The following is a 27,484-nucleotide window of genomic DNA, read 5'->3' on the forward strand; positions in this document are numbered from 1 at the left end:
ACAGGAATATTTCATAAAAATCCTGCATCGACCCCTGAAGCTACTGAAACACGGCATGCACAGGCCTCAGACTGTGAAGAATTTCAGCTACACAGAGAATGAGTGGGGAAAGAAGAGAAAATACTACCAGTTCACCCTAATTCTTCTGCAAGGAGAGCGAAGGTGCAGGACAGCCCACCGACTCCCTCCCAGCCCTGGTCCTGGAGGGAGGGCCAGCTGGGGAGCGGCACCTGGAGGACATGCAGAGCACTCCTCCCACAAAAGGTCAGGAACACTGAGACATGACCATCTGAGGAGGCCAGGGTGGTTGATCCGAGGCACAAAGGATGGCAGCAAAAAGCCACAGGACACGCCTAAAATGGATAATGACCAAGCAAGACAGACCCCCAAAGCCGGCTCCCAATGCCACCTGTGCCAAACAGAGAAAAAACTGGACACTGGTGAATTTCCTTGCTGGCACCTTTCCTGCTGCATTTCTTTCAGTGCCTGTATTTCTGACATTCAGCAGAGATTTACCTTAAAGAGCCTCTCCTCTAGCTTAAGATACAAGATTTCAAGAGTGGTTGGGCAGAGTGAGCACAGATGAAGGCAGAATCCAGACACTGATCCTGGGCAGAGAACAGGTCCTGACACACTTGGATCCACTGAAGCAAGAATAAGTGATGGGCAAAAACAGGCCCTGATGCACGGACAGATCTCATGGCATAAGATGAAGAGACTCACTGCACGTGAGGGAGAACAGATGTGTAAATAAAGGAAAAGAAATAGACTCAGACACTGAAAAGCCTCAACCTTGAGAATGCAATAAAACCAAGAGAATAAACTGAAGGTGACAATGTAAAATGAAAGGCTAAGTGTTATTAGCAATCTCGTAAGGGCAGGAAAATATTTTCAAGGGGAACCAGCTTAAGAGAAAAGGAACAAGGGCATATTGGGAAAGTTTTTCTGAAAATGGATGAAATGAACGATGTCAATGTGGGATTTCAGTTTCGTGGGCGGAGAATGCTGCTGACACAGACTGCCTTCCAGAATGCTACCAGAGGGGTTTAACACTTCCATTTTATTATGAGTTCACCTAAATAATACTTCACAATTAAGAAGAAATCCAATACAGTCAATCACCAAACAATGTTTTTAGATTTCAACAAAACAACTCTGGACCTCAAATTCCATGTACTGTATTTTCCAATACTTCAGAATTTTTAATTAAAATCTCATTTATGCAAAATTAGTATCTTCGATCTGTGCCCTCTTATTTCCAATAATGAAATCATTAAAAAATAACATTTGCACTTAAAAGTCAACCTCCTGTCTACAAAGGGTACTGAAAATGCAGCTTTGCTTCTGCCTTGGTTCTAGTCATCTGATGTGGCTTTTAAGTTCTGAAACTACACATGCCAGAAAACTGGGAACAAAGTGACCTGGAGGTCCTGCCAGGGGTGAAAAACCAGGCAACAGACTCTTCTAAATAATTACATATTTATTTAGCACTTCATAAACACTTGTATATAAAAATAGTCAACAGTCTCCCAAGAAAGATAGATCAAAATATGTGGGGCAGAGACAGCTGTGCATTTGAAGCTGAGGTTGTGTTTTTCTTGTTTATATTTGAAAACACCAGGCCAAGTGAATTTTGTATCATCGTAAGGACTTTCAGTCCGAGATAAACTTACAGATATATAAATTGCTATCCCACAAGGACAATTCCAGCAGGTATTGAAACTATTCTTACAGAGAGGACAGTGACCTCTCAAGTTGAGTCTTCTAGTGACCCCCCACAACATTTTCCTGAGATGATCAGTTTGCCTAAGTTTCTGTGGAGCAGACAGGAAGTCCTATCTCGTCTCGTCTCCTATACAGTAGCTGATGGTCCAGATGCTCCTCACACGAGGGATGCAGTGATCTCTGTCTGGCAGAGGCTGGTGACCTGGACTTAGATCTTCACAAATGGATGCACTTCCAACAGTTTACAGTTTCACTTTGAACCTTGGATCCCTCTGAGTTACACAATTCTGGACTGGAAAAGTCTTTTAGTTTCCAAGGTGAGCATATTCACAAGGCTTTTGCCAATGCGCATGAGTTCTCAATGCAGTTCTGATCAGCACTGTCACCACGTGGAAGTGTCTGATTCAACCACAGCCTTTATGATGAAGCAAACATATAACAGAACCCCAAAGAGATTTTGGAAGTCAGCCCAACACGTGGCAGTGGCTTGTTCTGGACTAGGTGAGGAAGTCAGACCTCAGCTTGAAGAGGCGAAATCAAGGCTTGACATGGGAGAAGTAGGGCTTTCTAACTTCTTCAGAGACGTCACGTGGACAGCTTCCTATTTCACCTAAACTAGTGTTAATTTCAAGCTTATCGGATACCGTATTCAAAAGGAAGCATAAAAATAAAGTCCAAAAAGTAAAGCACGGCCTGGTTTGTGTTCTCTCTGCACATGGAAAGCCACAGACCTCACTCAGCACTCTGGCTGCCTCTAAAAAATGTTTTCATGACAGGCTCGTACTTTGTGTTTTTTGTCTTTTGTTTTCAGAACAATTTCATTTTGGGCTTCAAAGACTGCTGAATCTTCTGAGAAGAAAGAGGGGGCAAATAAGAGGGAAGGATCATCTCTGTGCAGAGTTGATTCCAAAATGCAAAAAAACAAGAAAAAAAAAAGGGCAGAGAGACTTGCTGGCAATGACTGTTCAAGACAATGGCTGTTCTAAGGAGACCGTTTGGTTCTTTATGAAAAGGGCATTCCTCCTCTACACATGCACCCTCTCACACAGAAATGGCTGTGGCTCCCCATCGCGGCAGGGCTGGGCGGCCTCTCCTCCTCCACCTGCTCTGCTAGCTGACAGAGACCATGGAGCTGGAAGATAGAAACAGGAGGCACAGGCTGGTAAAGGGGTTACTCCATGTAACATGACCGCAGTCTACACACAAGAACTGACAGCTGGCAGTGTCCGGGGGCACAGCTCAGATCCAGATCAGGATCAGCACGCCTAGATTTTGACTTTTCCCATCCCTTGCGGGAGTCAAGAGATCTTCAGACAGAAAGAACGCCATGAACAGGCTCCTCCCACTAGACCTTCGCTGATAGACAAGGGTGTCGGCAGAGATGACGGAGACCAATCACATCAGGCCTCTGTGACTGACAGAATGGCCTGTGGGTCCCTCTACTGTCCTACAGTTAAGAATAAAAAAGAAAAAGGACTTCTTTTATGATACACAAGTGCTGTGTACACACGTGCTGGAGAAGCAAAGAGCAACCCACTCCAGTACTGTTGCCTGGAGAACCCCATGGACAGAGAGAAGAGCCTGGTGAGCTATAGTTCATGGGGTCGCAAAGAGTCGGACACAACTGAGTGACTTGGCACACTGTTAAAGGCTTCAGGGAGGCACACGTCTTCAGCCCACTTTTCAAAGTGAATCTGTAGACGGGGCGGGCAGCATCCAGCAGACGCAGCTCTGCAGAACTACAGGTGCCTTCTCTGATGCCACAGGTGCGAAGCTAAGCTATGAAAATGCACGTCTGTGCGAGTGAACGGGTGATGCTTGCCGGGATACTGGAGGACCAGTTTCTGCCCTGAGAGCCAAATAAAATGCCAGCAGCCCAACAGTTGGAGATATGTATGTGAGGTCTGCTCAGAAAGTGTGCGGGAATGCCCTTGAGAACTGGCCTCTCCCCAAGGCAGGGATGGGGAGGGGGTTGGACATGTCGACAATCCCAGGGACCCAGGAAGCTACACCTCCAATGCCCCACCTCCCTTCCAGTGACAGCCCCAGACACCCAGCGAGCGGTGTGACATGTTACAGCTGTGAGAACAAAACAGGGCGCATAGAGGCACACAACCGACGTCAGAATGCAGGAGCACACACAGAATTAACAGCCGACCCCAGGGAGGCTGGCAGTGACAGGCTGCATGCTGCTAGCTTCAGGGGTGGCAATGCAAGAACCAGAAGCACAGGCTGACACATTGTGCACCTGAAATGTCCTAGTTTGGAAGCTGGCACAGCTAATTATGCACAGACATTCAGCATGTTTAGCTCTTTAAGATGTTTCCCATGGCTGCTCATTGGTGTCACACAATAACTACAGCAGACATAGAGTAAGTCCCCTGTAAACAATGGTTTTAACAGTTTTACGGTAAGAGCAGACACACAGAGGTCTGTCCCTGCTTTGGTCTGAGACACCCACGTCATGCATGTCTCACTAACAGGGTCTTTTGTTAGAGAGGCTGCGTGTGGCCCATCGAGGCAGTAAGCTGAGTTGCATGTGTGTCCTCTGAAACTGCCAGGCCCAAGGACTCAACTTTTCAGGAAGAATATCTGATGTTTCAATTTCAATGAAAGTTTTAATTTCATTATATTTCCCTTAATGGTTCAAAACAAGAAACAGCCAGAGTTTAAAAAGTTATTCATGATCCTTTCATCCAATAATTTATGTGTCTGGCAAAACTGCCCACTTTCAGGTCCACAAAAACTACACAAGCTTGTTCAGACTTCTGGAAGAGAAAGATGAGGTCCACAACCTCGTGTGGAGGTGCCATATGTAAGGGAGACCCCAGGCTTCTGTCAGGAAGATGGTTCAGTGGGCATGCAAGTCCACGACTCTCCATCAGAGAAAGGTCAGCCCATCAACTCGTCTCAGAAAACAGCGGAGCCTGTTGGGGTGGTGCCCTAAAATCCGACCTACTCTTACCTTCTTATTTAAGAGACGAAAGCGCTTGGTCTGGGAAGAAAACCTGCAAAGGTGAGATCAGAGCCTAACTGTGCCATGTATCTTAACATCAATTATTCTGACTCCAAAATAAAAATACCTCTGAAAACTTCACAGGGCTGAAGATAGCTAATGAGCTAAGTTTTAGAGTCATCTAAAAATAGTATGCTAAATAACGTTCCACTGTTTTAGGTACTAAGTTCTTGGGAACAAACGCTAACTCGTCTGCACACCCAGGCCCGCTGCCCACCCGCCTGCTGGCCTGTGTTCTCTTGACAGCCAGCTGATGAGAAGGCGAATCGGTCCACCTGGAGTCACGATGGAGGTGCTTCTCCTACAACACTCTTACCTTCTCTTGTTGTACTAATACTTGGAGGACCTCGTTAGAATTTTCTGCACATTCTTTGGTTGTACTAATACTTGGAGGACCTCGTTAGAATTTTCTGCACATTCTTTGGCTGTGGCTGAGCCAAGGATGACTTCTGAGTTCTCGTTAGGTGACTGTCAAAGTCAAGAACTCAGGCAGCCAAAATGGAAGCACTATGCTGATCCGGGACCTCGGAGGGTGGGAGCTGGTTCCAGGTCTGGCTCAGGTGGTGTGTTCAGGGAGAGGCGGGGCCGCCGGCAAGTAACTTCTCCAAGGCCAACACTTACAAGAGGCAGCTGGTCAGGGCGGCCAAAGCCTGGTAAGAAACCACTCTGGCAAGTGTCTGGAGGGTGGCCTGAGGCAATGACAGCCAAGAAACCCACTGATGGCACAGGTTCAGTAATGTGTCAGTTCTCAAATTTTGAAATATTGTGTGATAAGGGATTAAACTGCTGTATTTAGGAGGTAGGTTTGCAAATCACTGGAAAATCAAAAGAGAAATGTACTGCGTTTTTAAAAAAAAGTGCCCCTAAGTTAGAAAATGTTGGGTATAGCAAATGGGGGGCCCTACGTTGTCAAGCTACATGTAGGCATCCTGTGACATCAGGTTTGTATATATAATCTGTTTCTTAGAATCTATACAATAACTTATTGAGGGCCACATCTTACACTCAAGGGCTTGTCTTTCACTGTTTATCTGTGAGATGATGTATATATGAAGCAACACAAGTTATGATGTGGTTCTTCTTCCAAAGACACACAGTAGAAAACCAAGACACGTGGACAAGCAAACAAAAGCAGACACCACAGTAAACCAGAACGACCCACAGTCATTTCAACAGGGAACACCACGAAATCTGCTTTCCTACTTGGCTGCTCCCTGAACTGAAAATTCATGTACTTTGGTGGCCAGAAAGTATAGGTTTCACTGCACAGTCATGATCTTGATTTTCATAAACAAAGGGCCACAAGATTGACCAAAGCAAGTTTGGTAAGAGAATCAAAACAAAATTCTGAGCAGAAATCTATCCCTTCCACTGCCATGAAATTCATGACACTACATCAGACCCAGAGGCTGGGAATCCAGCCTCCAGCAACCCTGGAAAAGTTATAAATTGCAAGCTGTACAAATCTATATCCAGAACCTACTAAGGGTTTTTAAATTCTACTATGCTTTACATTGAGAGACATCTTAAAATTCAAAATAACTTCTAATAACCAAGAACCTCAATGTTAAGGACATCTATTCCTGACAGGGGAAAGACAGCAATGCATGAGCTGAAGCCTAAAATACTGTGACAATCTTGCCCGGAAACCATTTAAACTTTAAACAATAAGCAACTCTGAGCTCACTTTGGGAACAGCTTCCTCTGAAAGCTCACTGTTAGGACAGGCTTGTTGGGAAAATGCGGCCTGTGATGTCCTCCCCGATTGTCCCCCCGAAAGAAGGCAATCTTTCATATTGGCCCAATGTGTGTTCTCCATGCTGACCCTTTGAAATAAAGTAAGTTATTTCATGCTCTTCTGCAGGGAGTATACAGGAGCTGCTAAGAAAGGACACACCCTGCACCAGGACAGTGGCTGGGGTCTGCACCCACCAGCCAGGCTGGGTAGCGGGCCAGCTTCTCCCACTGAGTGAGGATGACCCACACGGGGTGCTGAACCAACACTGAGATGGAACACCAGCCTCTCCTCCAGACCCCAGAGAGGACTTGGCTGGAGCTCTGTCCTCATGGTAACCAGCTTCCTCATCACCAGGAACGGCAGTCATGGTGCTAGGTGGACTGTTCCTACCATGGAGCTTGTTATAACTTGGCCATGGGTTAGCTATTCAACAGCCATGGTTAGTTGTAACTTCGCCAGGGGATTTGTTATAACCTGGCCACAGAGCTAGTTATAACCTGGCCATGGGCAGGGACAGAGCAGCAGAGGGACCTGGAACGAAGGAAAAGGCTCGGTGAGGGCAGAGACACCCCCGCAGCCTGGGTGAGGAGAGCAGCCAGGACCCACCTTCCGCGGGCCTGTGCGTCCCCCAGTGCCTTCTGCAGCCGGGCGTTCTTCTCTTCCTCCTCCAGCAGCCTCCGCTTGACAGCGCGCAGCTCCTGCTGGGCCTCAACCTTGATGTCATTGGCCACCACTACCGCCGTCTGCAGGTCAGCCTGGAAGCGCCGCCACTCTTCCGTCTCGTCCTGGAAGAGCCAAGTTGGCGCCCACATCAGACTGACGCCCCAGCCACGGTTGCAGGGCCGAGGGGTGTCCATAGGAAAGACGGGCTTTGGGATCTTGTGCTGGGAAAAGGTGCAGGGGGGCTGCACCTGCAGGTGCGGGAGTCCCAGCCCTGAAATTGAGGCCGCCTGAACCTCCCTCCTGGCCACACTGTGGTTCCAGGCCCCCCAAGTTTACTACACAAAGCAGGGCCGGAGAGTCGTCAGAGTGTATCTCAAAGGTGTCTACGCCTCAGTTGATGGGGATATTTAAGGTAGAATGATGCTCTGGCTCTGACCACGTCTCACCTTTATCTGCTTCGTCAGAGTCTTCAGCTGCCTCTCCAGGTCTGACTTCTGTTCCTCCAGCTTCATCACGCTGCCTAGAAAGGAACAGGCAGACTGGAGTCAGAAATGTCTTGAGCCTCTGGGGAGCTGAGCTCAGGAGCCAGGCAACCTCAGGTCCTGCCACGGGCTCTGAGACCTGCCTCTGTGGCCAGGTTTCCCAGCTCAGTGGCTAGGCTTCCCAGCTCAGTGCCCAGAGCATGGGAGCCAGAGGCAGAGGGTTCCTCCAAGAGAAACAGGATGAGTGGGAACCTAAGTGATGTGAGGTTAGGGTTCAGCCTCAGAGAAAGGCTGCACAAACTCACAGCGCTATGGGAAGAGAGCCAACAGTTGCTCACGCTCACACGCTGAGTGCCTGGAAGCAGCACAGCAACCTGAACATCCTTCGCTGCTGTGATGTGGAAGAACGGCTTTTCTTTAAATTTATTTAACTGGAGGATAGCTGCTTTGCAATGCTGTGTCAGTTTCCGCCATACAACAATGTGAATCAGACACAAGTGTACATGTGTTTCCTCCCTCTTCAGCCTCCCTGAGGGTGGAGTTCTGAGCAACAGCAGGAATGGATGGTTATTACTACTGTGATATTTAGACCAGCTTCCAGAGTCTGGAACTGACTTGCAGCTAAAACTCTAAATCACCCAGGGAAATTTTTCAGAAGCACAGATGTTCAAGCTCCAGACCCTGACCCATGGAATCTGGTCTCCCAGAGAGACAGGGTCTGGGTGTGTCTATGGTCCAGGCAGGTACAGACAGCTGCCAGGCACACAGGATCAGCTCCTAGAGCAAAGTCGGGTTATGCTCCCTTGAGCCTCTGATCCCAATGTTTTCATCAAAGTTTAATGCTGTTTGCATCAAATTGGCTTGCTGGTCGATATCTTTGTGGAAAAAAGCCCGTCCCATGGGTTCTGGAACTTGTTCACCCACAGCATCCTTCTCCCATGTAACACTTGGCAGGCATCTGAAAGACACTTCTGCAGCCCAGGGCACTCAGAAGTGCCTCATCTGTCGAGCTGGAACTTCCCTCCTGTGGGTACCAGCGCTGGACGAGAGAGCTTCAGACCTTCCTGGGAATCTGACCACACGTTTCTTTGATTTGGGTTCACAACCACATTGTTCAATGTTTTGGTTCTTTTTTAAATCTCATGAATCTACCAATGTCACTACTTTCCCATCTGCTCCACTCAGCACTTTCCCAAGCGGCTAGGGGGCAGACTGGGAAGGTCCCCTCCTGGTCTCTGGAGGTTTGGTCCACATGAGGGCACTGCATTTCTGGTAGGCATGAAGCTCCCCCATGGCTTGGATTTCCTGCACGTGATGCGTCCTGGCTCTCCTGCGCCAGGGACAGTGGATGGGATTTCAGAACTACACTTGGGGCCATTTTAACTTGTTGTGAAGTGAAGGCTTCTCACTGCAGTGGCGTCTCTTGCTGTGGGGGTGCTCGGGTTCTAGAGCACAGACTCAGTGGTTGTGGCACACAGATTTAGTTGCTCCCTGACATGTGGGATCTTCCCCGACCAGGACTCAAACCTATGTCCCCTGCCTTAGCAGGTGGATTCTTAACTACTGGACCACCAGGGAAGTCCCTTGGGGTCCATTTTAAAGAGAGGCATCACCAACATCCAAGCACAAAAATGCAAACCACATAGCACTGAATCAGCTGTGAAAGACACCTGTGGATGGTCCAAGCTAAAACCGGAAGGCGGGGTCACTCTGTCCCACCCAAGCTGGGGAGGCCCTCTGGGAGACTCAGACTTTTTCCCTGTCTGCAGGGCGCCAGCAGCTATGGCAGCACCGTGTTGATTTGGGCAGGGGGGTGGAGGTAGGGGGATGGGGTTTACGAGAAAGTTTTGGCAAGCAGGTAGATTCACCACCTGTAAGAGTTCCAAGAATAGATGGAGGGACTTTACCCACTGGGGAACCTTTCAGGCCACCAACTGTGCTATGTTCAACAAGGCGGGTGCTGCTAAAAGCTTGCACACTAAGTCTTTTGTTGCTAAAGGAAAACACATTAGATGGGATCATTTGATAAGGCTTATTTGGACAAAGCAGGCAGTGTTTACCTAATCTCTGAAAAACATCCCTACCTACTCAGAGGTAGGAACCAGTTCCTAAATAAGCCACACACAAGCGCCTCTTCAGGAACACGTGGGTGATGTCTCAAAGTCAGCTGATCCTACTGTCCAGGGGACCCATGCTGGGGATGTTTTCTCCTGAGGCCTACCCCAGGCCCCCATCCTTCTACCTGGCAGATCCCACTGGTAACAGCTGTTGGCACCTGCCGTGTGTGCCTAAAGCCCCACATGATCCACCCACGACCAACAGCCTTTCTTCTTTATCAGTTGTTCTGTGGCTCAGTTCAAGAGACAGATGATTCTGTCTCTTCTACTGGCCTTTCTTCCTGGGAGACCACAGTGCTCTCAGAAGGAAGACCTGGCAACCAGTGTCCCCACCTCCATCCTGACCCATGCCCATAAAGGACTTGGGTCCACTTACTTTCCAGCTCACTGATGAGCTGGTTGTTGTGCAACTTGACAGCGCGATGCTGCTCCACCTGGTCCTCCAGCTCGAATATGGTCTCCTTCATGTCTTTGATCTCTGCGTCACTCTCTGATGCTTTCTCTTGTAGCTTCAGGCTGGTTCTGCTCAGCTGCTCTGCCTGGTGATCGCAGATCTCCTTTAGGTAAGAGTAATCCTTTTCCACCTAGAAAGAAATCAAGGTGCCATGGTCACCTGAACAGGAAAGAGCTCCCCCCATGTCCACGCTGGGCCCACTGATACAACAGCAAAGGAGACCTTGGGCACGTGTGTGCCCAGCACCATCTCTATGTTCTGGGCTTCAAAAACAGCCAAGGCAGAGAAGTGTGATGGATGTCAGTGGCCGAATGGATGGATTCTGGGCCCCTTCCTGTGGCGTCCAAGAAAGCTTGTTGTTCTTGCTCAGTCGCTAAGTCGAGTACGACTCTTTTGTGACCCCATGGACTGTGGCCCGCCAGGCTCATTCTGTCCGTGGAACTTCCCAGACAAGAGTACTGGAGTGGGTTGCCATTTCATTCTCCAGGGGATTTTCCCAATCCAGGGATCAAACCTGAGTCTCTCATGTCTCCTGCACTGGGAGGAAGGTTCTTTACCACTAGCACCACCTGAGAAGCCCCTAAAGAAAGCTGCAGCTGCTTAAGTACCCCTTTCCTGACCCTTCCTTGGAGCTGTCCCAGGACAGCGGCCACTCGCCTCACAGCAACAATGGAGCAGCGCCCTCTGCTGGGAAGCCAGAAAGCTAACCCCTGCAACATGCCCCAAACTTCAGTCAAGTACCTGGGGCTAGTGTTTCTTTAGAGGAACACTAATGGGATGTGAAGAAGGCTGAGCGCCGAAGAATTGATGCTTTTGAACTGTGGTGTTGGAGAAGACTCTTGAGAGTCCCTTGGACTGCAAGGAGATCCAACCAGTCCATTCTGAAGGAGATCAGCCCTGGGATTTCTTTGGAAGGAATGATACTAAAGCTGAAACTCCAGTACTTTGGCCACGTCATGCGAAGAGTTGACTCATTGGAAAAGACTCTGATGCTAGGAGGGATTGGAGGCAGGAGAAGGGGACGACAGAGGATGAGATGGCTGAATGGCATCACTGACTTGATGGACGTGAGTCTGAGTGAACTCCGGGAGTTGGTGATGGACAGGGAGGCCTGGTGTGCTGCGATTCATGGGGTCGCAAAGAGTCGGACACGACTGAGCGACTGATCTGATCTGATCTGATCTGAATGGGACAGCAACAGCAGAAATGTGCACACACCAGACACAGACATGTGCACAGCACACTCACTTCACCTGTTCAAGTTTAATCAATAATGTTCTCAACACACAGAAAAGCACCAAAGGGGACAAGATAACTACTGTGTGCCAAAACGGGCAAACCAACTGTTAATTTTTGCCATGTTTGCTAAATCTTCTCTTAAGCTAACAAGGTTTGTTAAAGCCTCAACCTTCCTTCTCACACCAGAGTGTCCAGAAATTGGCATGTGGTTGTTCCTTGAAGAGTTTCCCACATTTACTGTGTGTGGATGTGCCCGTGACAATACACAGTGTTGTTCTGGATGCTCTAAAACTTTTACACAAATGATATCACACTATCTTAGGCTTCTGCAGGGCACTGTACGATATACTGCATTGTATCTTATGTAAGATGTTCTCGTCCTGTATTATTATTTTGTGTCCTGTATATACTGTGCTGATTACGCTTCTGTAACTTGCTTTCAACTATGTTTTTGAGATATATTCATGATACACACTGTTCTAGTCAGTACTTTTTTTTAAAAAAAGAAAAGCTTTATTATTTTTTTTAATGCACCGTGATGTTTGTGAGCTGTTAGTTCTTCAACTAGGAATTGAACCTAAGCCCCTGGCAGTGAAAGCATTGAGTGCTAAGCACTGGATTGACAGGGAATTCCCTAGGTCATTACTTTAAATACTGCATAATATCCTACTGCCTGAATACACAAATCACTTTACTATTTTAAGCTGTATCCTGGTTCTACAGTCCTTTGTTGTTAATAGCTGTATATTTAGCAGGTTATGTAAGCTTGACACCTAGTAGGTTTCTTCCCAGATTTGGAAGGGGAAGTCTCCAAATACAATTTTTTTTCCCAATTGCATTTCATGTGCAGAATCTGTGGGTATTTGAGGACAGTACTGCATTTTATTAAAATATCTACTCTGGGTATAACATTCTTATTTTGTTTTTTACAGTTTTATTATTTCATTTTTGGCTGGATTGGGTCTTCATTGCTGTGCAGGCTTTTCTCCAGTTGCGGCAAGCAGGGGCTACTCTCTGGTTGCGGTGCAAGGCCTTCTCATTGCAGTGGCTTTTCTCTCGTTGCAGAGCACGAGCTCTAGGGTGAGGGGGCTTCAGTAGCTGTGGCACGTGGGCTCAGTAGTTGCGGTTTCTGGGCTCTGGAGTACATGCTCAGTAATTGTGGTGAACAGGCTTAGTTGCCCTGAGGCATGTGAGATCTTCCTGGGCCAGGGGCTGATCCTTTGTCACCTTCACTGTCAGGCTGATTCTTTCCCACTGAACCACCAGGGAAGCTGTGCACTGTTTGTCAATTGGGAGGTTTTGATCAAGATAAAAAAGGAAGGGACTGAGGGAGAAAAAGAGTGAGTGCCTGTGTTGGGGAGGGGAAAGGGTGCAGGTGTCTTTGGGGGGCGGGGGAAGGGGAGGAGCCGCACTTGGGGGTGGGGCCACGGCCTGGACCAGACTGCGGCATGTAAATGTCAGTTCTACCAGACTGAGCCTGCATCCATCCATCTCCCTGCCCTGGTGTCCTCATCTGAACAATTAAATGGAACTTAATACTTAGTTTATCACTATCCCTGGTGCAGGTAAGCACGCAACAGTAGCTATTCTTTCCTAACTGCCTTCTGTCTCCGAGTATGTAAGTTCAAGAAAATTACAACACATGCAAAACACCGAAAGTCTTATGTCCTAGGATAGCTACTTTAATAAACAGAAGACAGACAACTCTTAAGGAGAAAAAGCCACTGCATTTTAGCTCCTGGAAGGCTGGTATCTGACAGCCTTTAACAAGCAGCCACAGGAGGCACCTGTGGGCCTTGCCTCCAGAAGATCCTGGCTTTCTGCAGAGCAACCAGGCTCCGCCTCACAGATCCTCAGGTTAAGGGCCACTCCCCTGAGGTCTAGAAACATGTCCTTTGCTTGACTGGGACTAAAACAGGAGGATGTGAGCAGGTGAGGAATGGCTGAGGACTTGGGGGTCTCCACGTGCAGCTCAGGCTGCCGGCCTCTCAGGAGCTCTGGCCTCCGTTACATCTTTCATGTTGGGGTCGTGAGCACAAGTGCGGCTACGGGAGGGCCTGTGCTGGGTGCCGTGCATGGCTGAGTGGGTAAACGTACAGACCAGTGCACGTGGGTCCACTTACACACGACGTTCTTCCTTCTTGATTTTGGAACATTCTCTCAAGTTTAGCAATGTACTCTGGAAAGCTCTTTTATTTAAAAAAAAAAAAAAAAGGTAGCTTTATCATGCTTCCGGTAGGGGCTGGGGAGGTATTTTTAGACTCATCTCAGAGAGTAACTAATGGAGAGAGAAATTAGATCATTAGAAAAGAGCAGCTCAGCCAGCAGCTCAGCCCAGCACCTGCCCTTGATGACTACTGGGTGCTGGCTGACCCCTGCACCCCTGGCTCTTCGTTCCCTGGGCCAGGTCACCGGGGTCCAGCTCCTCTGGTTCAAGGACAGAACTGACATGCAGCGACGTGGTTTCCAAGGCTTCCCTTTAAAGACAGAAATCACTCTCACGTATATCAAGCACATCTCCTCTTCAGAAGTCAACTTTCTCTAGAAATGGGGCATGCAGAACTGCATCACAAATCGGTCAAATGATTCCTGGGAGCCCCAGTCCTCCCCAGAGAGGGGGTGCTTTAAGCCAGTCCTGATGCTCAGGCAAGCACGAAAGGCAGGTGGCAGCAGAGACCACTTGGGAGGGACTGTCCTGCAGGGCTGGCCTGAGCTGACAGGGGCTGGGATCTCAACAAAGTCACTGCCTTTCCTCTGGCTGGTCAGACACTGAATCTGAGGAATGGTATCGTCATTCGCCTGTCCCCAGGAAAACAGACCCTGCATGGACTGTAGCCTGCCAGACTACAGTCTGTCCATGGAATCTTCCAGGCAAGAATACTGGGGTGGGTTGCCTTTTCCTTCTCCAGGACATCTTCCTGAATCAGGGATCAAACCTGAGTCTCCTGCATTGGCAGGTGTTTTCTTTACCACTGAGCCACCTGGGAAACCCTTTCTTCTGGGTACAAGATGATAAAAATGTTCTAAAACTGATTGTGGTGATGGCTGCACAACTCTGTGGATATACTAAAAACTACTTACCTGTACACTTTAAATGAATTCTATGTCAATAAAGCTGGTAGTGAAAAAATTCTCCAGAGGCTCCCACTGGCTTGAGGGTACAATTAAAGCTTTTAATGGGATCTCCTCCAGCCCAACTGCAAGCAGCTGCTGTGCACTCCAGAAACTGCAAACCACTGGTCACTTCTTTGATGGGTGAGAACTTAAAATTGTCTTTCCATGACATTCCTGCTGTCCTGCCCCACCAACACATCTGGTGAACCCAGACTCCCCTCAAGATTCAGGTTCTAAATCAAACAAGAGGATGGGTCTTGATTTCTCTGCTCTGTAGACAAGCAAAAACATCTTTCCTAGTTCATCGAGATGTGGCAGGTTGCTTTCTATCAAATCTAAAGGCTCTGGCTGTAAGACTGCTGTGTATTCAAGCCCATGTGTCTGCTTTAGATGGTTTTCTCTCTCTTTTTTATTTTCATGTAACCAGGAAGCAGCATGAATCAGGGATGAAGAATAACCATTATGGGACTTCCCTAGTGGTCCAGTGGTTAAGACTCTGTGCTTCCACCACAGGGGGCACAGGTTAGATCCCCGGTCAGGGAACTAAGATTCCTGCACACTGCATAGTACAAGCAAAAAAAAAAAACAAAACAAAACAAAAAAAAACCCTGCAAACAGGGTGATGAAAATTAAGTCCAACAAAATTTGCCTCTTCCAAAACAAACGAACAACCAACCAAGAAGAGTTCTGGGGTCAGCCTCTGGCCTTCATTAGTTAATGAACTAAGCCTAGTAACTTAACCATTCCCTGCCTCAGTTTCCTCAACAAACCCTGAGATGGGTCAAAAGGAAAAAAAACTAGATAAAAACAGTATCTGTACCCTAAAATTATGACAATTAAGTAAGATTAAATGACGTAAAGGCACCAAGAGTGTCTGGCACATATAAAGCACTAGAATAGTAGTTGTTATGATTAAAATATGATAAACTTTTATTTAACATATTGATATAATTTTAGCAGCCCTTCTCTCCTAATTCACTGCAAGTTTCTCTGACATTCATTCCTTCATTCAATTTATTCAACAAGCATTTACCAGATGCTTAACACATAGAAGAAGTCACGTGTTCAGTTCAGTTCAGTCACTCAGTTGTGTCCGACTCTTTGCAACCCCATGAATCGCAGCACTCCAGTCCTCCCTGTCCATCAACAACTCCCGGAGTTCGCCCAAACTCATGTCCATTGAGTCGGTGACACCATCCAACAATCTCATCCTCTGTTGTCCCCTTCTTCTCCTGCCTTCAGTCTTTCCCAGCATCAGAGTCTTTTCAAATGAGTCAGCTCTTCGCATGAGGTGGCCAAAGTATTGGAGTTTCAGCTTTAACATCAGTCCTTCCAATGAACATTCAGGACTGATCATCTTTAGGATGGACTAGTTGGATCTCCTTGCAGTCCAAGGGACTCTCAAGAGTCTTCTCCAACACCACAGTTCAAAAGCATCAATTCTTCAGCGCTCAGCTTTCTTTATAGTCCAACTCTCACATCCATACATGAATACTGGAGAAATGATAGCCTTGACTATACGGACCTTGGTTGGCAAAGTAATGTCTCTGCTTTTGAATATGCTGTCTAGGCTGGTCATAACTTTCCTGCCAAGGAGTAAGGATCTTTTAATTTCATGCCTGCCATCACCATCTGAAGTGATTTTGGAGCCCCAAAAATAAAGTCTGACACTGTTTCCACTGTTTCCCCATCTATTTGCCATGAAGTGATGGGGCCAGATGCCATGATCTTAAGTTTTCTGAATGTTGAGCTTTAAGCCAACTTTTTCACTCTCCTCTTTCACTTTCATCAAGAGGCTCTTTAGTTCTTCCTCACTTTCTGCCATAAGGGTGGTGTCATCTGCATATCTGAGGTTATTGATATTTCTCCTGGCAATCTTGATTCCAGCTTGTACTTCCTCCAGCCCAGCATTTCTCATGATGTACTTCTGCATATAAGTTAAATACGCAGGATGACAATATACAGCCTTGATGTACTCCTTTCCCGATTTGGAACTTGTCTGTTGTTCCGTGTCCAGTTCTAACTGTTGCTTCCTGACCTGCATATAGATTTCTCAAGAGGGAGGTCAGGTGGTCTGGTATTCCCATCTCTTTTAGAATTTTCCACAGTTTATTGTGATCCACACAGTCAAAGTCTTTGGCATAGTCAATAAAGCAGAAATAGATGTTTTTTCTGGAACTCTCTTGCTTTTTCAATGATCCAGCGGATGTTGGCAATTTGATCTCTGGTTCCTCTGCCTTTTCTAAAACCAGTTTGAACATCTGGAAGTTCATGGTTCACGTATTATTGAAGCCTGGCTTGGAGAATTTTGAGCATTACTTTACTAGCATGTGAGATGAGTGCAATTGTGCGGTAGTTTGAGCATTCTTTGGCATTGCCTTTCTTTGGGACTGGGATGAAAACTGACCTTTTCCAGTCCTGTGGCCACTGCTGAGTTTTCCAAGTTTGCTGGCATATGGAGTGCAGCACTTTCACAGCATCATCTTTTAGGATTTGAAACAGCTCAACTGAAATTCCATCACCTCCATTAACTTTGTTCATAGTGATGCTTCCGAAGGCCCACTTGACTTCACATTCCAGGATGTCTGGCTCTAGGTGAGTGATCACACCATTGTGATTATCTGGGTTGTGAAGATCTTTTTTGTACAATTCTTTTGTGTTTTCTTGCCACCTCTTCTTAATATCTTCTGCTTCTGTTAGGTCCATACCATTTCTGTCCTTTATTGAGCCCATCTTTGCATGAAATGTTTCCTTGATATCTCTAATTTTCTTGAAGAGATCACAAGTCTTTCCCATCTATTGTTTTCCTTTATTTCTCTGCACTGATCACTGAGGAAGGTTTTCTTATCTCTCCTTGCTATTCTTTGGAACTCTGCATTCAGATGGGTATATCTTTCCTTTTCTCCTTTGCTTTTCGCTTCTCTTCTTTTCATAGCTATTTGTCACATGTTAAGACTGTACATACTGTGATGGCTTAGGTAACTGTAACATGAGTGAGTATGCGTTATCTTGCTGTGTGTGTTTAATTTCATTTTTAAAAATTTTGGCTGTGCTGGGTCTTTGCTGTTGCCCAGGGGCTCTCTCTAGTTGCAGCATGTGGACTTAGTTGCCCTTCGGTATGTGGGACCTTAGTTCCCCAATCAGGTATTGAACCTGTATCTCCTGCATTGGACAGCGGATGTTTTAAAATTTTTTTTAATTGACTGTGCTAGGTCTTCGTTGCTTTGCTCAGGCTTTCGTTGCAGCAAGCAGGGGCTACTCTCTAGTTGTGGTATGCAGGCTTCTCATTGCAGTGGCTTCTTTTGTTGCAGAGCATAGGCTCTAGGGTACATGGGCTTCAGTAGTCATGACTTTCAGTCCCTAGAGTCAGGGCTCAGCTGCTCCAAGGCATGTGGGATCTTCCTGGACCAGGGATCAAACCTGTGTCCCCTGCACTGGCAGGCAGATTCTCACCCAGTGGACCACCAGGGAAGTCTCTGTTATGTTTGTTTTACATCTAACTTGGTTATTCCCTTCTGCTGAATCCTTGCCCCTGTTCTGATGGAGCCATGATTCATTCATGCCAGCTTCCGTCTGCACTATCTTTTTTACAATGCTATTCTGCCAAAGGGGAGGGAATATGCTAATTCAGTTTACACTTTTGTTATGGAAAAAGAAAGATGGGGTCAGAAAATTCAAGGAAGAGGGCAAACATCTGTATCTCACTGAGGCCCTCTGGGACACTTTCAGGGTGGGGCTGCAATGCTCCCTGAGGTGCTTTCCAAGGTCTCAACAAGGAGACAAATGCTGGGGTGGCCAGAGGCTTCAGAAATCAGTCCTGCGGTCAAGTTTAAGAAACTGAATGGAGCTCAGGCCCAACTCAGCACCATCAAGGCACTGGGCTAGCCAAGAAGTCCCAGCCCATCCAGGATGTGGCCTCCTGGGTCCACAAGCCCACAGCCCTCCTGGAGCTGAGGGTCAGCGTCTCTGAAAAAGGAACACCGAGGTTGAGACCTAAAGCTTCAGAAAGGACCTGTGGGGGGGAAAGGGGGACAGGCATGGCCCCCCAGATACCTGAGGGCAAGAACTGGGCCTGGTTGGGCCTGGCAGAAGGGGCAGAGGGCAGTGAAGGGGCTGGAGGGGAAAGTAGATGGGGTGGGGAAGTGACCGACCAAGCAGAGTCCTGCTGGCTGTGGCCAATGGTGCTCTCACCTGCCCAGAGGCCACTCCCCTTTCTCTTCTTACTAAGACCCTCTAACTTGTTCAGGAATCAGGCTGTGATCCTGCAGTCTCAGGGAAGGTGACCTGAGGGAGGGTCACCAGGTCACTGGGTGTGACCCAGTCCTGCCCAGGTGTAAGGGGGGGAACCCAGGGAAGGTTCTCCCACAGGACTGTAGGGACCGTGGGGACCAGATGCTGAAAGCACCGTGCTCGCCTGCACCTCCAGCAGGAAGGCAGAGAGGGTCTCAGAGCTGCCAGCCTGGAGCGGTGACATTGCACTACCTGGACCCCACCACCAGCCTCGACCCCCAGACTCCAGGTTATGGAGCAGAGTGCACATCCGCTGACTGGGGCCCCGACACCAGGGTTTGTTCTCACTGTCCAAAGCACCAGCTGGTCATGCTCACAGACCACCTGTCATTTCAGCCAGGGTCCAGGTCTCTCCATCCCTGTAGGGTCCTGTCTTCAGTCACAGTGACCGGGGCCATTGACCTGCCACATCGTCTCTCAAATTCTGCTCTGGCCATTTGTGGCCAGTCACTGCCCTAATCATTTTGTCTTGGTGACAACGCTGGTCACACAATAATCATGTCACCTCTCATTTTCCTTGGCCACTCAGGCAAGTGCTTCTTTACAACACCCTTACTCCATTGCAGGAAATGCCTGAGTTTTGCAGGAGGAACTGAATTTCTACCTACATGTTGTCAACCTTAGGGGAAGAGAAAAATCAGTGTCTTCTTTTGAAACTTCTAGGTTCCAAGACTTATAAAAATTCTCCAGCTTGAAATCAAGATCCCAAATGACTGGAATCTTGACGAGTAGACCTAGGCTGCATTATAATCTGGAAAAACAAAGATGTGGTCCAACTCCACAGTGCTGGCCAGCTAGGGAAGGCATGTGTGCAGTGGCGGGAGGCTAAGGCTTGAAGATTCTGTGGAAATAAGATCCCCCCTGCCCCGGCCCCACAAAGCTGTGCACAGGCAGCTTGTACGATCACACAGTCAGCTGCCAGCAAAATTATAAGGTGGAGGTCAGAGAAGCTGGAAGCCTGAAGATACTCAAACCCAGCTGAAAATGAATAAATGAGAGGAAGAGAAAGCCTGTAAGACGTCCACACCATTAATGACCAGAGAATCAGGTTGCAATGGACCATTCTTAAGGCAGATGAAGCAGGAGAGACAAACCCTCTGGGATTTCAGGGTGTAATTTGTATCAAGAGAGTGACAGCCCCTGAAATGAGGTGGAAGGATGTTTTCAGTCCCTCTCAGCAAGGGACCCCAAAATCAGACCCAGAGCTCAGAGGAATTGGGAAATCAGAAGCCATCTGTCTATACCTGCTGTTCTGCTCTGAGGATGGGCAGAATATTATACAATCACCAGCAATCTTTACCAGAGAACAAAGTCCAGGCTGATTAAAGCATTATTTTTAAAAAACGAAAATAGTGATCATTTACTTGATCTTGGGTTGGGGAAGATCTTTCTGAGTGGAAATGGGGAGGGGAAAAGAGGAAACGGAGACCAGATCTGAATGACCCAAAAGCTAGGTACCAAATGTCAGCAAGGGGTCCAGAACCCCCCACGCCATTGGTGATTACACCTATGTCTTGCTGCTGGCAGCCAATCTGGCCAAGGCATGCAAAGTCTTTAAAACGGTCACACTCTTGACATAGTGAGTCAATGTCTAGGAATTTTTCCTAAGGAAATAATCAGAGAGAGATAAAAAATGACTTACACTATCAAAAGACTGGGAAAAAAACATGAATGTTCAACAACAGGTGAGCAGTAAAGTACTTAGGAAATATTTCTAGAACAGCATACTATCTGGCCTTCAAAATCATGTTTCAAAGAATAGTGAACAATGAGACTGTGCTCACAAAACATCAGATTTTTAAAAAGTTAGTAGGTATAGAATGATTTTTTAACTTGTGACATAAACATATACACACATACATTAGTACATCTGGAAGAAAACGCCAAAATAGTGGTTATATAATTGTATTACTTGGTGGGGAAACTTAGGATGATTTTAGTTTTCTGTTCCTAGGTGCCCAAAGCATGGTAACCAGGAAACTGGATGTCTATCACTCACTCTTCAACACTTGGCTTACTGCCACCTCTTCCAGGCAGTCCTCCTGCACTACCCTCCCTTACCCATGTTATTCTAGGTGCTCCCCTGGGACTGGACTCCGGACTGACCTCTGCAACATTCTTTATTCCTGCATCATCAGACTCACTGTATCCCCGTGACACATTCTGCTACTGTAGCCAGAAATTGGGGTGTCTCATTGCTGCATGCCTGGTCTGTGTGGACTCTGACAGATCTTCAGGCTAGAGTGCTGGATTGTGAATGTAATTGAGTACCTGGTCCTCTGTGCCCTGTGCCTCTCAAGCCGAGGAGGGCCAAGCAGACAAGGGTGAGCAAACCACAGCGGAGAGAAAGCTTCTTACCTTGGCCAGCAGGCTTGAAACGCGCTTCACCTCTCCATGTGCCTTCAGCAGCTCCTGCCTGAGCTCTGAGCAGGACTGTTCCAGCTGGTCCTTCTCGGCTCGAGCCACGGTCAGCATTTCCTGGACGTCGCAGCCCTCAGCCATGGGCCCCAGGGGGCTGGCCCCTCCAGTTTTCTGCTCCTCGTTCTCCAGGGAGGCCTGCAAAGACCCGTTCTCTACCTGGAGCCCTTCCACGGGAAGCTGACGCGCTGCTGGGATCTCGGCTGTGGGGCCGCCGCTGTGCTGCTCCAGCTCCAGGCGGGTGGTCAGCTCCCCATTCACCTCCTGCAGGTGCCGGACCAGCTCCAGAGCACTGCGGTGCTCCTCCTCGACGGCGCGCAGGCGGCACGTCAGCTGCTGTTGGATGCTCAGCAGCTTCTCGCGCTCGAAGCGGCCCTGCTCCAGGATCTCTGTGCACTTCTGTTCCAGCTCCAGGATCTTGCCTTCCTGGGCGCCAGGCTCCTCGCCCTTGACACGCTCCTGCAGGAGGGTCATAAGCTTCTCATTCTCCTGGCTCAGCTGCTCCGCCCTCTCCCGGTGCTGATGGAAGGACGTTTCCAGGAGCGTCTTCTCATCCGCCAGCTTCTCATTTTCAGCCGTCAGCTCCTGCACCATCTGCTGCTGGTCAGACAGCTCCTGCAGCGTGGCCTGCAGCTCCTCAGCCGTGCTGTGCTGGTTCTCCTCCATCCTGTGGATCTTCTCTGCCAGGGACGCCAAGGACAGCTCGCTCGCTGTGTTTGGGGAGCTGCCGGCTGCCGAGCACTTGGAGCTCTTGACAAGGCTCCCAGCAGGGGACAGGGGCCCCAGGGTGTCTGCTGGGATGTGTTCGAAGTCAGAGGCATCCGGGGACAAGGAGGCCTTGGTGACATCACTGCTGGAAGAGCCTGATGTCCGCAGGGCACCCTCATGTGGGTTTTTTCTGTACACATCAATTTCACTCAACGCCTCATTCCCCGTCGGGCTCCCGAAGCTGGACTCCTGAGTTACGGACGTCGGGCAGCTGCTGTCCCCGGTGTGACTTGCTCCCCCCTCTGAATCTGGGGAATGCTCAAAATAAGTCAGTTTCTCTTTCAAGGCCCGGTTTTCTTCCTCGAGCTCTGCGAGCTCTTTCTGGAAGCTCTTGTTCTTCTCCTCAAGGGCTCGGATCAAAGGTTCCGAGTCACCTGGCAAGACTGATGCTCCGTCCACACTGGAGTCCAAAGCATCCCCGCCTTCACTGTCCTGAGTCCGTTTCTCCATCCATTTCTTGAGTTCACTTCGGAGCCTGTTGATCTCACTGTCTTTCTCTTTAGCTTCTGCCAAGAGCTCCCGGACCTGGGACTCGAGCACAGCCTTCTCTGCACCTTCATGCTCCGGCCGGGGTCTTGGGGGAGCAGCCCGCACGTGCTTGGTGGGGGTGGGCGTGCTGGAAGAGGTGGGGCTGGTCGTCACTTTCCTTGAGTTGGAGGGACCGCGTGGCACAGTTCTGTCTCTTGAGACAGTGACGGCAAGTTCTCGAGGGGCAGGAATGCCTGTCCTCTTGGTAGCTGTCACGGACCCTGAAGAGAGAAGAAACCAGTGAAACAAAGCGAGCACTTTTATGAAGGAAACCCAGTAACTTCAGCTCTCAGGGCACGTGGGCAGCATGGCTGCCACTCTTCCTTCATTGCATCCTCCCTGAAGTACCTACCCAGCTCCAACTGGGGCTTCTGCACCCCTGCCCCCAGCCCTGTGCTTCAGCAGAGCTGAGGCCACGCTGAGCTACTCAGCATCACCCCGTCCCCAGGGACAGCTGCTGCCTCAAAGCACACACCAGCCCCACAGTCAAGGTCAACGAGACACCAGGAGAGAGGTTCCTGGGTGAGCGTCTAAACATACTGGTTGCGGGTGAGTCTGGGGACGGCTGGCAACCATCACGGCAAGAGGAAGGTGAGGATGCAGAGAAGAAAGAAGGAACCAAGCTCTTAGTGGCGCTGCGGAGCTGTGGGTCAGTCACCCTGAGGCTGGCCCTCCAACCACACAAGCCAACAGTCACCTTTCATAAGTCACCTTAAACTAGGTTTTCTGTAACTTGAAACGTAACACAACTGAATTGACAGTTCTGGCAACTAAGCAAAATACAGGATTGCTGTGAATTCTTAAACAAACACTCAAAAAATGTATCATTTGCATTCTGACTGAACAAATTTCACGAAGAAATCAGAAGACCCAAATAATATTGTACTAGGCACAGGCTGATCTGATTCAATGACCTATTGTTTTTAACAAAGTGGGAATACTGTGCTCATTTGTATTCACAAAGAAACAAGAACCAACACGATGAGGGCCCAGCACATTCATCTGCAGTACAGTTTTCAATGCCAAACAGATTTACATAATGTGGAAATGATACAGAATTTAGAACTTACAATAGAAAATGTAAGGTAAGGAATTTATTTTCATCTATACTACCAGTTATTTTTTAACCTTCACCTATACTACATTTTAAATTTTCACTTATACTGTTTACTATGGAAAATGTTAAGGAAAAAAAAAAATCTAGGGGTGAAAACTCAGACATCAATCTCCTAAATGCTCCAAATTGAAACCCACCTTGGAGGTTAAAGTATAAAATGAAAAATCTGGACGTCTTACAAACTCAAAGATGTGTGATGAATCAAGGCCGACTGCAGCAAGTTACACTACAATGGACCGTGGACCGGAGGCCTCTGCTGTGTAGGGAGGGTGGGGGGCAGGGACATATCCACAGCCTGGCAGAGGCCCCAGCCAGCCGAGGCAGAAGCAGGAACCACTGTGGTGAAACAGCTCTGAACCCACTGCCAAGACAGCCACTAAGTCATGAGTAACTGTGTCTCCCAGTGCCCTGGAATCCGGGGGGTGATGTGGAGGCAGACAGTGGACACTGCTGAGTGTCTGACGGCAGATGCCTCTAAAACATTGACATGATGAAGGCTAAGCTGTCGTAGCCACACAGAATAAGACTCAGGTTTTTAAGTTAACCTTTCCAAATTACCAGGGCTTCCCTGGTAGCTCAGAGGGTAAAGCATCTGCCCACAATGCTGGAGACCCAGGTTCAATCCCTGGATCAGGAAGATCCCCTGGAGAAGGCAATGGCAACCCACTCTAGCACTCTTGCCTGGAAAATCCCATGGACAGAGGAGCCTGGCAGGCTATAGTCCTTGGGGTTGCAAAGAGTTGGACACGACTGAGCAACTTCACTTCACTTTCCAAATCAAGTTACTAGAAAGCTAAGAGCACGGTAACACACGTGTGATGCATGGCTGTGTCCTGGTGCCTCCGGTACACCACAATAAATGCTCAGTAAAGAAAAGATGTGTTTAAATGCCCTTGTAAAGTGAAGACTGAAATCACTAAGCAATAAACCTTTTCATCACACCAGTCTTCTGGAGTGAAGTAACCTTGGCAAGGACCGGAATGAAAACTGAGGGATAACTAAAGTTTCAACTTAATGATAGTGAGGACATGCAACACTGAATATCCAGGACCAACTGTCACGGTATCTGCATTCCTGATAACGCCACTAAAGCAAGGCTCCTTTCAGCTGTCTGTTGACTGGGAAGAATGATGTGGACAGCAGCAGCCCACCTCTGCCATCGTGGCAGCAGCAGCTTCACTGCTTCCTCTTGCTGACAGTCTCAGTCTGTCCGCCACTTGGGTGTTACTTATGCCTTATCTAAACTACTAGGAATTTGTTGACATCAAACCCAAGTCCATTTATGAATTATATCCAGTTGTGGATTACAAAGCACGCAACCCAGCTGTACTTTCATAACATCTGTTCTTTTTTTGGTTCTCGCTGCTTCGTCATCACTTGACAATCAGTGTACTTGCCTCCTGACCTTCTTTAAAAGGCTCTTCCCATCTCTGGACACATCTTTTCAGAAACTATCATTAGCTGAGCATAAGTTGAGAGTGCTGCTAAAACTCATCACTGGACCAAACTAAAGTGGTAATACTTCCCCCTCTGCATCAAGACATCCCATCACGGCCACTGGCAGGGTTGGGGGTGCAGTCCCCCAGCTTACCACGTCATAAACCAGAAGGGTTCTTCCTCCCAGTCTCCTTCAAGAACTGAGTTCAGAGGCGTCAGCTCAGAGCCATTCAGCCTGGGCAGGTTCCCCAGCCCAGGAAAGCTGAGCAGGGAGACAGCTGGGGTGGCTACAGCCTAGGCTGATGGGCAGGGCCCGGCGTGGTAGGCACCCTTGCGTCTTTCCTCTTCTGATCACTGTTTATTTGTGCCAAGGACAGCTGTCTGGCTACAAGAAGTTAAAAGCAAGCTCTGCCTAATACAATAATATTTTTAAACCATATTTGACATGTTACATTTCACAACACCAGAGGAGAAACTGTATTATCTTGTGGCTGATCACAGGTGCATCAAAGTGTGTGTCACAGACACACGCACAAGGAGGGGAGAGGACGCGTAGGATAGGGAGTGCTGAGCTGGTCGACAGTGAGTAGTTCTCCTGATTCTTTTTTACGTTATATTTATGCCATAAAGTAAGAAAGAGGGAACACAGGGAACTACTCTGTGGTGACCTAAGTGCAAAGGAAATCTGAAAAAGATAGGATATATGTATACAAATGGCTGATTCAGTTTGCTGTACAGCAGAAACTGACACAACACTGTAAAGCAACTATACTCCAATAAAACTTAAAAAAAAAAAAGGGAAAAATCCTATCATAACAATACACAGAGAGAAAATGGGGTGGGAAAAAAATCTTTCCATAGAACAAAGCATGTTTAAAATAAACAACAGTGCAGTCATTTAAATTATTGATAAGGTTTTAAGCAGTGGTTCTCATGAGCTGAAGATAAAACACTTTCAGTCTCTTTCTGATTTCCTCATCTTACCCAAAGAATGTGTTTCTGGGGCTGCTCTGTGTGATGTGTGTCAGGTTGGGGGAAAGAGTGGCATTCTGAAGTAAACCATTAACCTTTCGTTTATTCACCAAGGATTCGAGTCCTGCTCTACAGAGACACACAATTCACAAGATTGCATGCTGCCTGCCTGGTCTCCTAACACAAGCAGACTCGCTCATTCTATCTCTAAAAATCTAAAACTACCAGGTTACTCTGTATTATAACTCTTTATAAGCTTTTTTAAAAAATAAGATAATACACTTTAAAAAAATATTTATTTTTATTTACTTGGCTGTGCCAGGTCTTGGTTGCGGCATGTGGGGGTCTTAGTTCCCTGACCAGGGATGGACCCCAGGCACCCTGCACTGGGAGCACAGAGTCTTAGCCACCAGGGAAGTCCTTTTGTAACCTTTTTCTTGGAAAATTCCAGTAATTTCTTTACTGTCAAATCTAATCTCCCCGGACTCCTCATCCATTTCCGCTCTTGGCTGGTGGCTCACTTTTGAGAATCTTTGCTCTCTGCAGTCACAAAATATTCTGACAGTGGTACCAGCCATCTTTCAGTTTCCCCCATCAGAGAAGAACATATTTAAAGCCTCCTTCCTCCTTTCTTTTTGTAACCAGCCAGGCAGTCACCCAGATGTATTAATTAGCTTTGAGAGGGTCTCCATGTTTTTCCTTTCCTTTCAGTCTGACTCTAGTCCAGGTCCTTGGAACGTTCCATTGAAATTTCTGAAACATTCTCACAGGTCTTTCTGGTTCCAGCCTCCCCCACCTGTAAGATGTTCTGGATCCATATCCCTTAAGTAAGCCTCATTTTCTATTCCAGACTCTGTATGTATTTCCCGTCAAACTTCTTCCTGTGGTTTCAAGGTCACGCATACCAGCCACAGCCAACCGTATTCATCATTTGCACCTTTCTGCTCCCCACAACCCTCACTGAGCTCTTGCCAGTGTCCCCAGGGTCCCCAATACACCTGTGACTTGTGGAAATGTCATTCGCTTCCCACTGGATCCTTCTAACCAGCATTTAAACATACTCAATTCTCTTCAATTAAAAGACACATGCACCCAGTGTTCACTGCAGCACTATTCACAAGAGCCAAGGCATGGAAACAACCTAAATGTCCATCAATAGATGACTGGATAAAGAATAGCATATATGAAAGTGAAAGTGACTCAGCGTGTCCAACTCTTTGCGACCCCACGGACTATACAGTCCATGGAATTCTCCAGGCCAGAATAATGGAATGGGTAACCGTTCCCTTCTCCAGGGGATCTTCCTAACCCAGGGATCAAACCCAGGTCTCCACATTGCAGGTGGATTCTTTACCACCTGACCCACAAGGGAAACCCAAGAATACTGGAGTGGGTAGCCTATCCCT

General features: G+C 47.8%; 1 protein-coding gene across 12 annotated transcripts in view; it reads right to left on the reverse strand.

The window, feature by feature from the left end:
- The window catches only part of SPECC1 (sperm antigen with calponin homology and coiled-coil domains 1), a 242,274-nt gene that overhangs the window by 87,327 nt on the left and 127,463 nt on the right, over positions 1-27,484 (reverse strand). For 9 of the 12 annotated variants that reach the window (XM_027519445.1, XM_027519439.1, XM_027519442.1 and 6 more), the window contains 4 exons: positions 21,197-22,773; positions 10,118-10,325; positions 7,589-7,662; positions 7,086-7,264 (listed from right to left, as the gene is read on the reverse strand). In XM_027519445.1, coding sequence (XP_027375246.1) covers positions 7,086-7,264; positions 7,589-7,662; positions 10,118-10,325; positions 21,197-22,773 — 2,038 coding nt within the window. Of the gene's footprint in view, positions 1-1,460; positions 2,858-7,085; positions 7,265-7,588; positions 7,663-10,117; positions 10,326-21,196; positions 22,774-27,484 lie in introns of those variants that run through there. The other 3 variants (XM_027519449.1, XM_027519448.1, XM_027519450.1) reach the window with 1 other exon arrangement.

Source organism: Bos indicus x Bos taurus, chromosome 19 (assembly GCF_003369695.1).
Source record: "Bos indicus x Bos taurus breed Angus x Brahman F1 hybrid chromosome 19, Bos_hybrid_MaternalHap_v2.0, whole genome shotgun sequence".
NCBI classification, from domain to species: Eukaryota; Metazoa; Chordata; class Mammalia; order Artiodactyla; family Bovidae; genus Bos; species Bos indicus x Bos taurus.